We start from the raw sequence: 15,000 nt of genomic DNA, 5'->3' as shown, positions 1-15,000 counted from the left end.
CCACACAATGTCTTGTTAAAAGTTTGTTAGTACAGTGGAACCCCCCCTCCCCCCTTTTTACGACCTCTACGAATCTGAAAAAATCAGGTCTTAAAAAGGAGGGAGTCTTAAAACGGGGGTTCATTCACAGAGATTATGAACAAAAAGTCTGAGAAAACTGGGTCTCAAAAAGGGGGGTACCACTGTATGAAAAACAAAAACAACCAGAGTGTTGGAGATAAGAAACAGTCTTCTTCATGGACTCACGCAAGGTCAGTTGAATCATGCTTTTCATTGTCAGCTTTCATGACAAACACACTATTATTATTTTCAGTGGGAAAAAATGCATGACTGAACAATTCAAGACTTCGAGTAAATAGATTGTGTCTGCATCATCTTTAAATCACACGCAAATAGTCTACCAATTTTATGGGGTTTTTTTGGTTTTTTTTACATAAGTTCTTCCTGAAACAACTTTCTTTTCAACTTTCATGCAACTTTTATCCTCAACAACGAGTCATCTTTGTCTTGCACAGAAATTCGCTTCATCACTGGAGAGACAGTAGCAAAAAATACATCCTTTTTTTGTGCTTATTCACTGCTCTGCTCTAAGAACCTTTTACACAATTACTTCAACAGAATTTGTCTTTTCCAGGTTGTATTCTTTTAGCCTTTAAATTCTGTAAATGCTGATACTTTTTTTTTGAGCCATGCAAAAGCTTCTGTTGGAGGAAAAACTCATACATTCACAACAGCGTTACATTTCAGACCACACGCCCCAGAACACTTCACGCAAGCTGTCAAAATTCCAAACCCTACAATTATCCAGGGGTCATTCTGTTTGAAGGTCATGCATAATATGGGTCAAGGTCAAGGCCATGTGCTGACCTTGCTGCTCCATGAAGAGCGTTCTGTTTCGCTCAATCTCCATCAAGGTGGAGGATTTCTTCCTCTCTTCCTTACCCCCAAGGCTGCCTCCGTCACCCCTGACCTCTGCTGACTCGGGGTCAAGGGCATTGCTGTCTATAAATAGATGTCGGTTGCCCTCCATTTTCTCCTACAAATGTGACAAACAGAAAAACAAAATAAAAAGACGAAAAATGAAATACGGCAACAGAATAAATAAATACAAGCCCCAAAATAAAACTATGTGCATTATCATTACCACACCAATAATTTTACTGTCTATTCAAAATCACCAAAACATATACTTACTGCTTACTTTTGATAGTTAAACAAAGAAAACAAAAACATCAACACAGATATTCAAGGGGTATATACGGCCAAAACAAGATAGCATGAAAGTGAAAAGAAAGTAGACATTAACATACAACTGCTATGTATACTTGTCTACTATGCACAGAAGCTTAACTCATTCGCTGCGCGTCGGAACTGGAATTCCGACACCTGTGTTTAGCGTTGGCTGCGTGCCGGCACTTGAGTTCCGACGGATATCACGAATTTTTAACGGTGTAAACGGTCCTGCTGACCAAGGGAAACAACCCCTGCAATGAACTTCTATCTGTCTACAGTGGTACCATTCACTGTAAACAGTTCCTTCCCTTAAATTGTTGGGATTAATAAAAATTTTGTTGACGGTGTGCGACCCACGTGTTTTGACTTTTCCAAGATGGCGGATCGTTCTGCTGAGACGTAGTAACTTGAAAAGAGTGCTAGAACGTGTTATTCAGTACGGTTCTGATCTTGACCTCAGTGATGATGATAGTGGAGATGATATTTTAGATTCTGGTGACGATTTTGTGCCAATGGACGATCATTTGGGTGATGATTCGGGCAATGCAAGTGTCGATCATGACATTGTGTATGATGAACCCATGACGTAGAAAGTTTTTTTGTTTTGCTTCAAATTGGATATTTTGCGTGGATATGAAGACAACAAAAGGTATGTACTTTCAAATGTTTCATATATTTTCTAAAAGAGTAAGTTTCAAACTTTGCAAAAACATAAGGTATGTAAGGTTATCTTGTGTTGTTGATTTTTAATATTTTTTTCAAAATGGCTCTAAATCGCGCGTTGGCAGGGAACACAGGGGAAATTTAGCTGCGCAGCGAATGAGTTAAATGAACACAACCATGCATACACACCAGAAATAACTATAAAAACAACTTGTAATGTGAATAAAACACTCAAATATTCCACTAGAAACCAATTCAGTTTAACCACAAGGTACACCCATTGGACACCTTTACCCACAAAAGTATTTTATTAGCCACAAGAAAAGAAAATACACACAAAAAACAAGAACAAATTGAATCAAATGAATGAAACAAAACACAAACTACAAACAAATATATATAAATATCTCACAACAGCAACAACAACAACAAAAACAAAAATAAAAAGAAAATATTTAATGCTGAAGAGCACAAAAGCAAATGAACTTCTAACTGCACAATGCAAGGGAGAGAATTGAACCTGCACAAGACACAAAGAGCAGGAGTTGTCTACCTCTAGTTCCAAATCGGAGCTGATGGCAGCACTCTCTTCTTCAGTGGCCTCGGTGTTTGGGGGAAGGGAGAGCATGCGGGACAACTCCGCTATCTTGCTGTGCACGTCAGCAGCGGACTGTTTTTCCTGCAACACATGTACACAGTGTGCAGGTACTCCTTTCCAAAACACCAAGCATGTTCTCTTTGTCTTCTTCGGCCGTCATGGGCTCAAACTCCCACATACACACGTGTTTTATGCACGAGTGGTTTTTTTTGGTTTTTTTACGTGTATGGCTATTTTTACCCCTCCATTTAGGCAGCCATACGCCGCTTTTGGGGTATGGATGTTGGATATTTTTTTGTTTCTATAACCCAACGCACTCTGACATGGGTAACAGGATCTTTTGCATGTACACACTATAGCAAGTCTGCACATAAGCTGACCTGGGAGATTGAAAAAATCTCCACCCTTAATCCACCAGGAGCAGCCTGAATTCGATCCGCTTGGGAGACTGCCGTCTTATCCACTAGGCCACTGCGCCAAGCATGTTCTACAGTGGAACCTCCCTTTTACGACCTTAACAAATCTGAGAAAATCAGGTCTTAAAAAGGAGGGAGTCTTAAAATGGGGGTAAATTAACAAAGGTTATGAACAGAAAATCTGAGAAAACAAGGTCATAAAAGGGAGGGAGTCTTAAAAGGGGGGTTCCACTGTATGCTTTTAACTGCTCAGAAAAACTTTCCGGATACGTCGAGTCATCTGATCTGTGCGCAAACATTCTCCAACTGGCTCAAACTGCACTGCTGACAACTAAGTCACATACACACTGAAATCCTCTTCATGAATCTGAAATATTTTCTTTCAGCTGATTTCTATAAGCTTCTTTTTGCCTTACAAGTTGAACTTCTGTTCAAAACCCATGCACACCTGACAGACTTATTTCCGAACATCGACTATTCTTTCTTTCCCGGTTGAACTCTGCCATCTCACTAGCATCTGCCCCTTGGACTGTTTTTAGGGCCCCATCAAAGTTCAAAGATTAGTTACAATATTTAATACAGAAAATTGTCTAGAAAACACGCAAGTTCCTAGAGTCAAATACTTGTGTTCATCAGTTTAACTGTATAACACATCCTACAAAAACTAAAACCAAATAAAATGATGAAATAAATGTGACTGATCTCTCTCTGTCTCTCACGTTGACATGTAGATCTACACGGTAAAGGAAATAATTTTGAATTCTGCATCAATAACGAATGGGTGTTTTTCGTTGATAAAATATGAAACATTTGGATAAATGCAATACAATGGGCGGTTCTGGTGAGGTTATGCCCCTTCTTTCTTTCGGCTGGTAACTGGCGCCACCTCGCGGCAAGATCACAGGAGTTGTCTTGCGTTATCACCCCAGAAGCGCTCATTACAAAGAAAGAGTGGGGGGTGGGGTATAATTTTGAAGAATGACATGACCCTTGGCTTTGACATGAGACAGAGAGGGAAATGCACTTAACCATTATCTGTGCAGATATGAAAGATGCAACGTTACACTGTGCTAACAATGAAATCTACATACTGAAAGTTCTACTCAGCAAACCAAATCAAAAGCAACAGAAATAAAAATATATTGTCCATTATGATAAGATTTCATCATATATACAAGGTTAGAAACAATGCTCACATACATCAACACATGTAGCTGTTTGTTCTAACCAAAGTCACACTAACTTTTCATACTATTCTATAACTTTCATCCTGAATATAATTTGACCGAACAAAATGATCGCACCCTAAAACATAAATAAACAGCACAGATGATTGATTTAACTTTAACAACTGCAAGAAAAACTGCTGGATTTCTTTTTGAAAACTACAGACAGTACAGCGACCTTTTGCAGTTTCAACTCAAACTTGTACCAACCAGTATGACAACAAATATCGTTATTATGTACGAAATGTCAAAGTAGTCGCTGCAACACTACAGCACAAAAGCTAAGTCATAAGACCCTAGAGTGCTGAAGAAAACAAAAACACCTGGATGATAAGCATGTTTAATTAAGACTGCACTGACTCACAAAACAGCTTACCTTTTTGAATGTGTCGACCAGTTTGAGGCGGTCCTGTTCCAAACCTTCCAGCGTTGATTTCACGTTGCCCAGCATCCCTTTCTGCTGCGTGTCGATCTGCTGGAGTCGCTCCTGTTACACACAGAGAAAGAGGTTGTGTTTCTCTTGACTGATTTTTATCGATTGATTGTTTTTTGTCGTTTTTCTCTTCAGTTTTTTTTAAAAATTATTTTATTTCAACCGAAATATCAGTCGGCTTGGGTATGTTTTGGAGGTGGAGGCAATGAGGTGGAGACTTACCTCTCTAGCTTTGTATTTCTGGAGCAGTTGCTGTTGGTCTTGAAGCAGCTTGTTGCTCATCCTCTCCTTCTCTTCGTCAAACCTCGCCTCCGCCTGGAACACACCCAGTTGAACATCATTGTGTTAAAACAAGGACAAAACAACAACTAAAAGAGCAGCAGATAAGAACAAACAAACAATTAAAACAAATAAGCAGCCAACCAACCAAGCATACAAATCTGCATACACACAGAAAACTGACAAAAATAGAAACAGAATTTTGTTCAAATGACATAAGAGAATAAAAACCATTTCAAAATTACCATGGACAATTAATATAAATATGAATGACTGGAAAACAAAACAAGCAAGAATGTATTCAAACAATCACTCTTGGAGCTTTGAGAACCTGCGTTTCTTTGTCAGGGATAAAAACGCCAAGGGAGAATTTGTACAGTCTGTGGTCCAAGGGAGGTCATTCATCGGCACTGCACTCTACACAGTGACATGGTGTGCTGAACAAGGTTTCAGCATGCACTTTACTAAAGATTCCAACTTCTATATATATATCTCGATGACACCAGAACATACCTCACCATACATCTGCGATTCAAAAGTCCATTGTTTCTCTGTACTCTGAACCTGCCTCACTGTGCCTAAGAGACAGCAAATCTACCCTGTTCTACCTCCATGACTGCAAAATTGACTCCAGGACTCCAAACACGACCTTACAACTTCAAAACCTACCTCTCCATGTTTCCAGCAAAAAACTCATGCCGTTTTGATTCTGAATCCAATCTCTCCATACCATCATGACCCCATCACCTACCTCCAGTTGCTGGAACTCGAGGTCGTCAAAGATCCTCCTCTGGTTCTCCAGCTCTCTCTGCAGACTCTCCCTCAGCATGGACAGCTCTGACGTGCCGGCTGTGGGGTTGAGGAGGCTGACGGGGGTGGTGGGGCTGGAGCTCATCTCCAGGCTGCTGGTACTGCTGCGCAGCTGCTGCATGACTGCGTGCTGCTTCTCTTCCAGCATCAGCAGTTTCTCTCGCTCCCGCTCTATGGCTCGCTGCTCCTGTGAGGGGGGAAGGTGGAGAGTAAGTTTGTTGGCTGACTGAATTTCGGAGATAAAGAATACAGGATCGGGGTAATGTTTGTAAAACAGTCATGACCGACACTTGTACTTATCACAGCTTAGCTAGGTAGTTCTATGTTAGTACAAATTAAGACACTAACCACCCCCCCCCCCCCCTTTGCTCCCTCTCACTCTAAAGGCAAAGACCTCCAAAAGCTCAGAGACAAGCAGGTCTCATAAGTGATTGAGCCTTAAAACAGAGACAACTTTAAATAGTCATTATCAACAGAAAATCTGAAAAGCCAGGGTCTCAAAAGGTTGGGGAGGGTGTGAGTCTGAAAACAAGGTATTCCGCTGTGGAGAGGATATATAACAGTGTTTCTAATAAATACCTAAGAATAGCTTATAATCTCCAATAGTCACTGGTATACATACACTGAAATACACATCCTGGCAAACCTCTCTCTCTCTCTTCTCTCTCCTCTCTCTCTCTCTCTCTCTGTCTCTGTCTGTCTCTGTCTGTCTCTGTCTCTCTCTCTCTCTCTCTCTCTCTCTCTCTCTCTCTCTCTCTCTCTCTCTCTCTCATCTCAGTGCCAGCCTGTGCACACACACACACACAAAATCACACACACAGACACACACAGAAGGGAACATGCTATTATTGTATTTAACTTGAACATTAGTGCAAAGCACCAGTCGTCATGGTTATTAGTTTGCAAGGGAAATGTCAAGGTCTGATCAATCAAAAAAAACCATCCACATGCCTGTGTTAATAATGAACATTTGTATCTGACTATCGTTCTGTACATAAAACCTGGAATTTTGTCCACAAACAAAAACCTCACATGTAAAACAGATGTACCACAACAAAATAAAATAAAAATAAAAATCCAACAAAACTCCATGAATCAAAAACAATAAAAGAACCAACAACAAAAACATGGCCGCAGAGAAAATATGAACAAAGCGCAAAAAAACATTTTGTGTGCAGATGGAGACAAAATTGCAATGTACAGCCTATCCTAAATTGTACAAAGGGACTTTGGTTACTCAAGCTCTGATTATTTCACCCCACCCCTCTTATCCTGTTTTCAGTTCTTCTCATTCTCCCCATCAACCCGCCATCTTATATCATGTGCCCTGCATCCTAACTCAGCCCCGTTCAGTCTGAATTATACCCTCAATACAATGTACCTGCAGAGATGGCCAAATCGTCCGCCCAGTCACCAGGGGCGAGTACAAAATCCACCGGGCTAGTAGAAACCGCCCGGAAACTCGCCCAACTGGCCAATGACAATTCTGTTCCAATGCGACCCTTTTGGTTGTAATATCGGGTTTTAGAGCCACATAAACACTGCGGATCAACTGTGCTATGTAACGGGCCAGCGAAATTGACTTTTTTAAGTTACTCGCCCGGCTGGCGAGTTAAAATGTTGCGATTTGGCCATCCCTGTACCTGCATCAAGATTTAAAGGCGCAGTCCTTCTCATGTAAGCAATCATGTTGACTACCATGGACCCTACCCCTTTCAATACCCACAATTCAAGACTTCCGCCCTTTTAAGACCCAGTTTTCTCAGATTGTCTGCGCAATACCCCAGTAAACTGACCTCCATGTTATGACTGCTTTCTTTCTTTCTTTATTTGGTGTTTAACGTCGTTTTCAACCACGAAGGTTATATTGCGATGGGGAAAGGGGGGATGGGATAGAGCCACTTGTCAATTGTTTCTTGTTCACAAAAACACTAATCATAAAATTGCTCCAGGGGCTTGCAACGTAGTACAATATATGACCTTACTGGGAGAATGCAAGTTTCCAGTACAAAGGACTTAACATTTCTTACAGTATACTACTTGACTAACATCTTTACAAACATGAACTATATTCTATACAAGAAACACTTAACAAGGGTAAAAGGATAAACAGAATCCGTTAGTCGCCTCTTACACATGCTGGGCAAGCATCGGGTAAATTCTTCCCCCTAACCCGCGGGGGGTACTGCTTCCTTTGATTTTCTCACATTTGAATAGGTCTTACAAGAGAGTTTCCACTGTACCACAGAACTATACAGGCTTTTAGCGAGATCAGCATCCTTTAACTTACACACATGTATAAAAAAAATATTAAAAAATAAAATAATAAAAAAACAACCTGACTGCTTCCTGAAAAAGGGGGGATTTCCTTTTGAATACATTGTGTGAATGACACCTAGGTCAATCTGCAGAATCAATTCAGCAATAAATTGTGTGAATGACACCTGGGTCAATCTGCAGAATCAATTCAGCAATAAATTGTGTGAATGACACCTGGGTCAATCTGCAGAATCAATTCAGCAATAAATTGTGTGAATGACACCTGGGTCAATCTGCAGAATCAATTCAGCAATAAATTGCCACTGTGCACAGATAATGCACCCAGGCTATTGATCTCTGGTATGTGTCCAAGTGTAAAACTATTTTATGTTTACATTCATTATTCCATGTGAAAGTCTTGACAGATCTGAGGCTGTGAACATGATTGTGAGCACAGGACCCACATGGAATTAAAGCTGAAAGGAAAATCAGATAGGTGTGTACGGGAGGGGGGGGGGGGGGTTGCTCTGTCTTGTTAAGGATTTAAACACAAGGCAAAACAATAAATGGAAAGTGAAACTGAATTATGCATTCATCTGATTCCCAAAAAGGGTTTGTGACCAGCAGCATTAACCTGCAGTTTAATGTGTGTGTGCATGATCTCATGTTTAATCTGACTTTGAGACACCTTATGCACTCATAAATCTATTCAGATGCACTCAATCTCTCTCTCTCTCTCTCTCTCTCTCTCTCTCTCTCTCTCTCTCTCTCTCTCTCTCTCTCTCTCTCTCTCTCTCTCTCTCTCTCTCTCTCTCTCTCTCTCTCTCTCTCTCTCTCTCTCTCTCTCTCTCTCTCTCTCTCTCTCTACCCATCCCTCCAACAACCAGAACACCATGCAATGTGCATAAACCCAAGGGGTGTGCTTCAATGGGAACTGCATCAAGCAAGCTGTACAAAAAAGGAAATAAAATGTTAAGACCAAACAAAAATGGCATTGCCTCTGCTCTGACTCCTAACTGTAACACACATCTACACTTCCATTCCAATGACATACCACATGTCTGCCCTGTGAAAAAAAAGGGAAAGAAAATGGAAATGAACAACAATGTAAACAAATTCCTTGCAATATTACATAAAGCATCCCCCATTCCACTCCCCCCAACTCCATCCTGTATGTTTATGTCCGAAAAAAAGTACAAAATATGAAATAGGTAATATGATGCTGAAAACTAGCCTAGTCCCTTTGGTACCTGTTCTCTTTATTTGCTCCTGTTCTAAAACATGTTTTCATCCTTGCATTCTTGACAAACTTGAGCAATGTTGTTCCTATGCCTCAGTCTTTGGCCACTGACACATAAGTGTTTGGTCACCAAGGCATCCCTTTTTTTGATCTGACAATGACATGGTTTGATTTGCTGGTGACCATTTTATTATTTAGTCAAGTTTTGACTAAATATTTTAACATCGAGGGGGAATCGAAACGAGGGTCGTGGTGTATGTGCGTGTGTCTGTGTGTCTGTGTGTGTGTAGAGCGATTCAGACTAAACTACTGGACCGATCTTTATAAAATTTGACATGAGAGTTCCTGGGTATGAAATCCCCGAACGTTTTTTTTCATTTTTTTGATAAATGTCTTTGATGACGTCATATCCGGCTTTTCGTGAAAGTTGAGGCGGCACTGTCACGCCCTCATTTTTCAACCAAATTGGTTGAAATTTTGGTCAAGTAATCTTCGACGAAGCCCGGACTTCGGTATTGCATTTCAGCTTGGTGGCTTAAAAATTAATTAATGACTTTGGTCATTAAAAATCGGAAAATTGTAAAAAAAAATTACAAATTTATAAAACGATCCAAATTTACGTTTATCTTATTCTCCATCATTTGCTGATTCCAAAAACATATAAATATGTTATATTCGGATTAAAAACAAGCTCTGAAAATTAAATATATAAAAATTATTATCAAAATTAAATTGTCCAAATCAATTTAAAAACACTTTCATCTTATTCCTTGTCGGTTCCTGATTCCAAAAACATATAGATATGATATGTTTGGATTAAAAACACGCTCAGAAAGTTAAAACAAAGAGAGGTATAGAAAAGCGTGCTATCCTTCTTAGTGCAACTACTACCCCGCTCTTCTTGTCAATTTCACTGCATTTGGCTGCCATGAGCGGTGGACTGACGATGCTACGAGTATACGGTCTTGCTGAAAAATGGCATTGTGTTCAGTTTCATTACGTGAGTTCGACAGCTACTTGACTAAATATTGTATTTTCGCCTTACGCGACTTGTATTATTTTGACAGGTAGGCGGTGTTAGCCTTGACATTTAGACCAATACCTATTTTTAAACAGGGTCAACTGACCTGTTGTCTACCCAGTCTGGAAACAACACTGCATGAAATCAATGTGAATGCGTGATGTATTGTGTAAAAAAAAATTCCATCTCACACGGCATTGAATATGTGCGCGATATAAATTGCATAAAAAAACAAAAAAATAAATCCCTGCGCTTAGAACTGTACCCACGGAATACGCGCGATATGTTTGTTTGTTTGTTTATTTGTTGCTTAACGTCCAGCCGACTACGCAGAGCCATATCAGGACGAGGAAGGGGGGATGAAGGGGGCCACTTGTCAAGCGATTCCTGTTTACAAATGCACTAACCCATTACTTGTGTCCCAGCAGGCTTTAGTAAAACTAAATTAATACCTACTGGAAGATTACCAGTTTCCAGTATGTTAAAATAGGCTTAACCTATCTACTGCTGGACTTACATCAGAACACTAACAGATTAAACTATACATGAATCGCGAGACAAGCGGCAAGAGAAGAGATTTTTGGAAAAAATACAGGTGAATGAGCAAGAAGGCAGAAAAAAGAAAAGAATTCATGAAGAAAAAGAGAGCATGACAGGAAAGAGGAACCAAATATCTACCTAACAGCAAACTAGAAAGCTCCTGCGGTTCCAAAAACAGGAGGGGCCTTTAATTTCATAACCGCAGTGCCCCACTGCGGGAAATACGCGCGATATAACCCTCATATTGATTGATTGATTGAAATGACCAAGTCTATACTTTGGGCCTTCAAAGAACATGAGAAACCTTAACATGTGCTAAAAATGCAGACGTGAGGAGAAACTGAGAAAATAAAGGTCTTTAAAAAGACGAGAGTCCAAAAATCCCTGAACGCCTTAAAATAAAGTTGTCAATGTGCTCTGCTGCAGAGCTTGATCTACCACACGTCACACCCGTTCAAAGAGACATTGGTCCTAAATCTTAAAATGGAGCTTTAGATGTGCTCTGTTGGACAGACTGATCTACCCCATGTCATACCTGTTCCATGAAGCCAGGCCTTTAAAGAGACATTAGCCCTAAATCTTAAAATGGAGCTTTCATAGCTATGTTGAAGAGGTTGGTCTACCACATCAGGCACATGTCGTACCAGTTTCAACCTTTATTCCTAAATCTTGTTATGGAGAGTTCGCCAAACTCTGACATGGATTACAGGATCTTTTCCTAGTGTACTTGGTTGTGTGCTTGCGTATGCACAGGAGTTCTACCCAATGCCGTACCAGTTCAACCTTTCTTCCTAAATCTTGTTATGGAGAGTTCACAGTGCTATGTAGAGGAGGTTGATCTACCCCATATCATATCAGTTCCACCTTTATTCCTAAATCTTGTAAATGTTATGGACATTTCATAGTGCTATAGTGAAAAGTTGTACCCCATGCCGCACCTTCTCCCTGTGCTTGGTGGCCCTGTCCAGCATGCTGTGTTGCTGCTGTTTGAGCGTGTTGATCCTCTCCTGGTCCTCCTGCAGCTGGGCCATCTCCGTCCTGTGCTCGCCCTCCAGCAACGACCGCTCCATCTCCAACTGGGGACACACATTATAACAAAGATGTATAAAAGTTTCCTCTTCTTCTTCTTTCACTCCCACGCTCACCCATGTTTTTGCACGAGGACCTGGATTGAAATGCATAGGTCCAAATGTCCTAGTTTTGATTGCCTTGTAGGAAAACTGACGGCCAGAAGACCTACATGTCAAAAGCATCAGAAAGTTGACCAACCAGGGGCCAGACCAATGAATCAGATAACAAATTTAAAAAGTATGCGTCAATGACTGTAGACGAACAACAGTACAAATTATAACAGTGCTGTTGTTCTTGACAATTTGTTGTTGTTGCTATTCTTTTCAAGGATATTTCTTTGTTTACATGATCAGTCAACACTTCACTGAACAAGTTCAGGGGAAGACCTGTCTTTTACTTTTGGTTTGGTTTAAAGAACTTTTCAACCTGGACATGATCTGTTTCTGTAAAACGTTGGGGGTAGGAGCTTTGTTTTCAGTTGTTTTATTGTTGCTGATTGTTTGTTTTGTTTGTTGCTTTGTTATTATTTCTTTCTTTCTGTTGAATAAGATCAGTAGATAGTAGGCGTTTTCACAAACAAAGCAGGGGCCAAGAAATTCCTGTACCAAAAGTTTGAATTTCAATTTCAACCTTCAAATCACATACATGTGGTAAGGCCAAAAAAAAAATTGTCTGTTTCTGGTAACATGGCTAAAAAAAAATAGGGTCGGTAGGTAGGGATTTAAAAAAAAAAAAATTTTAATTTTTTTTTTTTTACCCCAATTGTAGACCAATAAAACTAACTTTAAAAATCGCGCAAAGAGACTGGATTCACTATACATAGAGACAAGACACTCAACACATTTACAAATCGTCAGCGGACTTTCGTTTTCACACGTTTTTGTTGTTCATTTTCTCACCCTGTCCTTTACCACCAAAAAAATAAATACAAATTTTTGAGTTAGGAAAAAAAAGTTTAGGGTCGGCGCCGAAATTTAGGGTCGGTCGGGTGACCAGAAACAGACAATTTTTTTGTTGTTGGCCTAACCAATTATTTTGGTCACGAAGGTTACCTGCAAGTGCAAGAGCTTCTGAGCCTTGTAATATGTAGTCCCTATCTACAGTATCAGCTGATGGGTTTGTGTTTGTGCATCTAAGTTCTAACAATACTGTGAACATTTAACCAATGTTAAAACTGAAAAAGTTTGAGAATGTTTGAGGCGAAAGAGTCACTGAGCCTTCAAGAAGTTTAAAATCAAGTTCACCTCTCTGATGGCCTCATTCTCCTGAGTTTCAATGTCGGAGATCTGTCGTTTGAGGGCGGAGATCTTCTGCAGGAGTTGTGACTTGGTCTTCTTCAGGCTCTCCAGCTGTTTGCTCAACTCACTCTCCTGAAACAGCCCATCAGTAGGTCAGTCAATCAGCAATGTAAATGAGTCTAGCATTTTATCTACCTGGAAATCAAGCACAGTACTAAGTAGGCTGATGAACAACCGATCAGCATGCTAGAGACAGACAGACAAGCAATGGAAGACAATTAATCTAAATTAATCAGATTGTGGGTTACCAAAGTTTAGAAGACTGCCTCCTATTCTTTGTATCAAACTTCACACACACACACATGCAGACACATACACAGACACAGACAGACAGACAGACACACATACACGCAAGCATTTACCCACATACACACGTGGACTGCCATACAAAGACAGGCAAACAGAAAGAGAGAGTCTGTCAGTGTCTGTCTGTCTGTCTGTCTCTCTCTCTCTGTTTCTCTGTCTCTCTGTCTCTCTGTCTGTCTCTCTCTCTCTCTCTCTGTCTCTCTCTCTGTTTCTCTGTCTCTGTCTGTCTGTCTGTCTGTCTGTCTGTCTGTCTGTCTCTCTCTCTCTCTCTCTCTCTCTCTCTCTCTCTCTCTCTCTCTCTCTCTCTCTCTCTCTCTCTCTCTCTCTCTCTCTAGAGCTCTGTTTGTCAAAGTATCTCTCACCATTCCATCAAGTACAGTCATATCTAGCGATGAATCAGTCAACACTAATGTTTCCATGTTTTTACACTAATTGGTACTTGTCCTTGAATCACAGTTACCACTCAGTCTATTCACCCTCCTCTCAATAAAAGATCGGGTTCCAAAACAAACTGATGAGACTCTCCAAAATGATCACTGTCAGTGTCAGCCTGAACAATAACAAAGTCTATTACATTGCAGTGGGTCACCAGAGCTAACACCAGGGGGCAATTCTGGAGTTTGTCAACTTGACAGGGGTGAACTTGAGCTAGACGGCACGCACACACAGACAGCACTACCTTTCTTCATGTCATTCAAACTTGGCTCTGTAAACATTGAATCTTTAAATCAACTTTACCACTATGTGATACCTGTTCAGTGCTATTATTGTAGTTGTTTGCTTTGTTTGCTTTTAACAAATTAACAAATACAGCTTGTTTAGGATGAATTCATAAATATTGTGTTTGTTTGTTTATAAATCAAGTAAAGTCGAATGCAATAACAAAAAATTAAAAATCTACAGTGAAATCCGATATCAGCCAATACACAGACTAGCACGACTGCTACCTACATTGTAAAAGCTGCAGCATTTTGACAGGATTTTTGTTACTAACAGCATGTATAGCTGGGGGGGGGGGGGGGGGGGGGTGGGGGGGGGGGGGGGGGGGGGGGGGGGGGGACAAAGTTTGCTCAAATACATGTGCATATTTCTACGCTGAGTAGGCTGCTGTACATCAGACTAGATAAACTCCAAGCACTGTACTCTGAATGAAAACTTCCCCCAAAAGCGGAGTATGGCTGCCTAAATGGCTTGGTAAAAACGGTCATACACGTAAAAACTCAGTTGTGCAAAAAAACATGAGTATACAAGTATGAGTTTCAGCCCATGAACGCAGAAGAAGAAAAAGAAGAAGAAGAAGAATGGACACCATGACAGGTGGCACTGTGACAGTGTGAGGGCAAGACAAGTGTTCGTGGTGTGAGGAGAGGGGAAGGAGTGGTTCAGTGACCACACAAAGAGGGCCCTGTTTGCAACCGCTGACTGCGTAATGCCGTGGAATGCACGCAGAGGGCCTGTAAGTTTGTAACACTATGTTTGACATTGTGACGAATGATGTCAATCACAATCTCCAACAATTTAGTCAGACTTGTAAAGTTTGTTGTACTGGCAAGGTTAACAATGTGATACCCAATAAATGTGAAGCAAGACCATTCTCATCACAGTCA

At 40.5% G+C, this 15,000-nt stretch overlaps 1 protein-coding gene across 2 annotated transcripts; it reads right to left on the bottom strand.

The window, feature by feature from the left end:
- Positions 1–436: 436 nt before the first annotated feature.
- On the bottom strand, positions 437–13,950 carry LOC138954244 (pleckstrin homology-like domain family B member 2). Of its 2 annotated transcripts, XM_070326134.1 has the most exons (9): positions 13,756–13,950; positions 13,034–13,159; positions 11,657–11,794; positions 8,972–8,983; positions 5,600–5,845; positions 4,792–4,884; positions 4,513–4,623; positions 2,450–2,575; positions 437–1,036 (listed from the first exon to the last, which is right to left on the bottom strand). In XM_070326134.1, exons 1-9 carry the CDS (start codon positions 13,810–13,812, stop codon positions 812–814), a joined length of 1,134 nt encoding a protein of 377 aa, XP_070182235.1. In that variant the 5' UTR covers positions 13,813–13,950; the 3' UTR covers positions 437–811. The 2 variants fall into 2 exon arrangements, with proteins under 2 accessions (XP_070182235.1, XP_070182236.1); XM_070326135.1 differs by lacking the exon at positions 8,972–8,983 and having other exon boundaries at positions 13,756–13,947.
- Between the last annotated feature and the right edge of the window lie 1,050 nt (positions 13,951–15,000).

Source organism: Littorina saxatilis, unplaced genomic scaffold (assembly GCF_037325665.1).
Source record: "Littorina saxatilis isolate snail1 unplaced genomic scaffold, US_GU_Lsax_2.0 scaffold_2047, whole genome shotgun sequence".
Taxonomy (NCBI): domain Eukaryota; kingdom Metazoa; phylum Mollusca; class Gastropoda; order Littorinimorpha; family Littorinidae; genus Littorina; species Littorina saxatilis.
This window is presented reverse-complemented; position numbering and strand designations above follow the sequence as displayed.

Bases quoted from the DNA above. Each gene is read 5' to 3' on its own strand.
- LOC138954244 (XM_070326134.1), bottom strand. From the start codon at position 13,812: ATGGAAACATTAGTGTTGACTGATTCATCGCTAGATATGACTGTACTT. The intron at 4,885-5,599 runs GTAGGTGATGGG...GGTGTGTTCCAG, and splicing joins TCGAGTTCCAGCAACTGGAG to GCGGAGGCGAGGTTTGACGA. The intron at 1,037-2,449 runs GTAGACAACTCC...TCACATTTGTAG, and splicing joins GCTCCGATTTGGAACTAGAG to GAGAAAATGGAGGGCAACCG.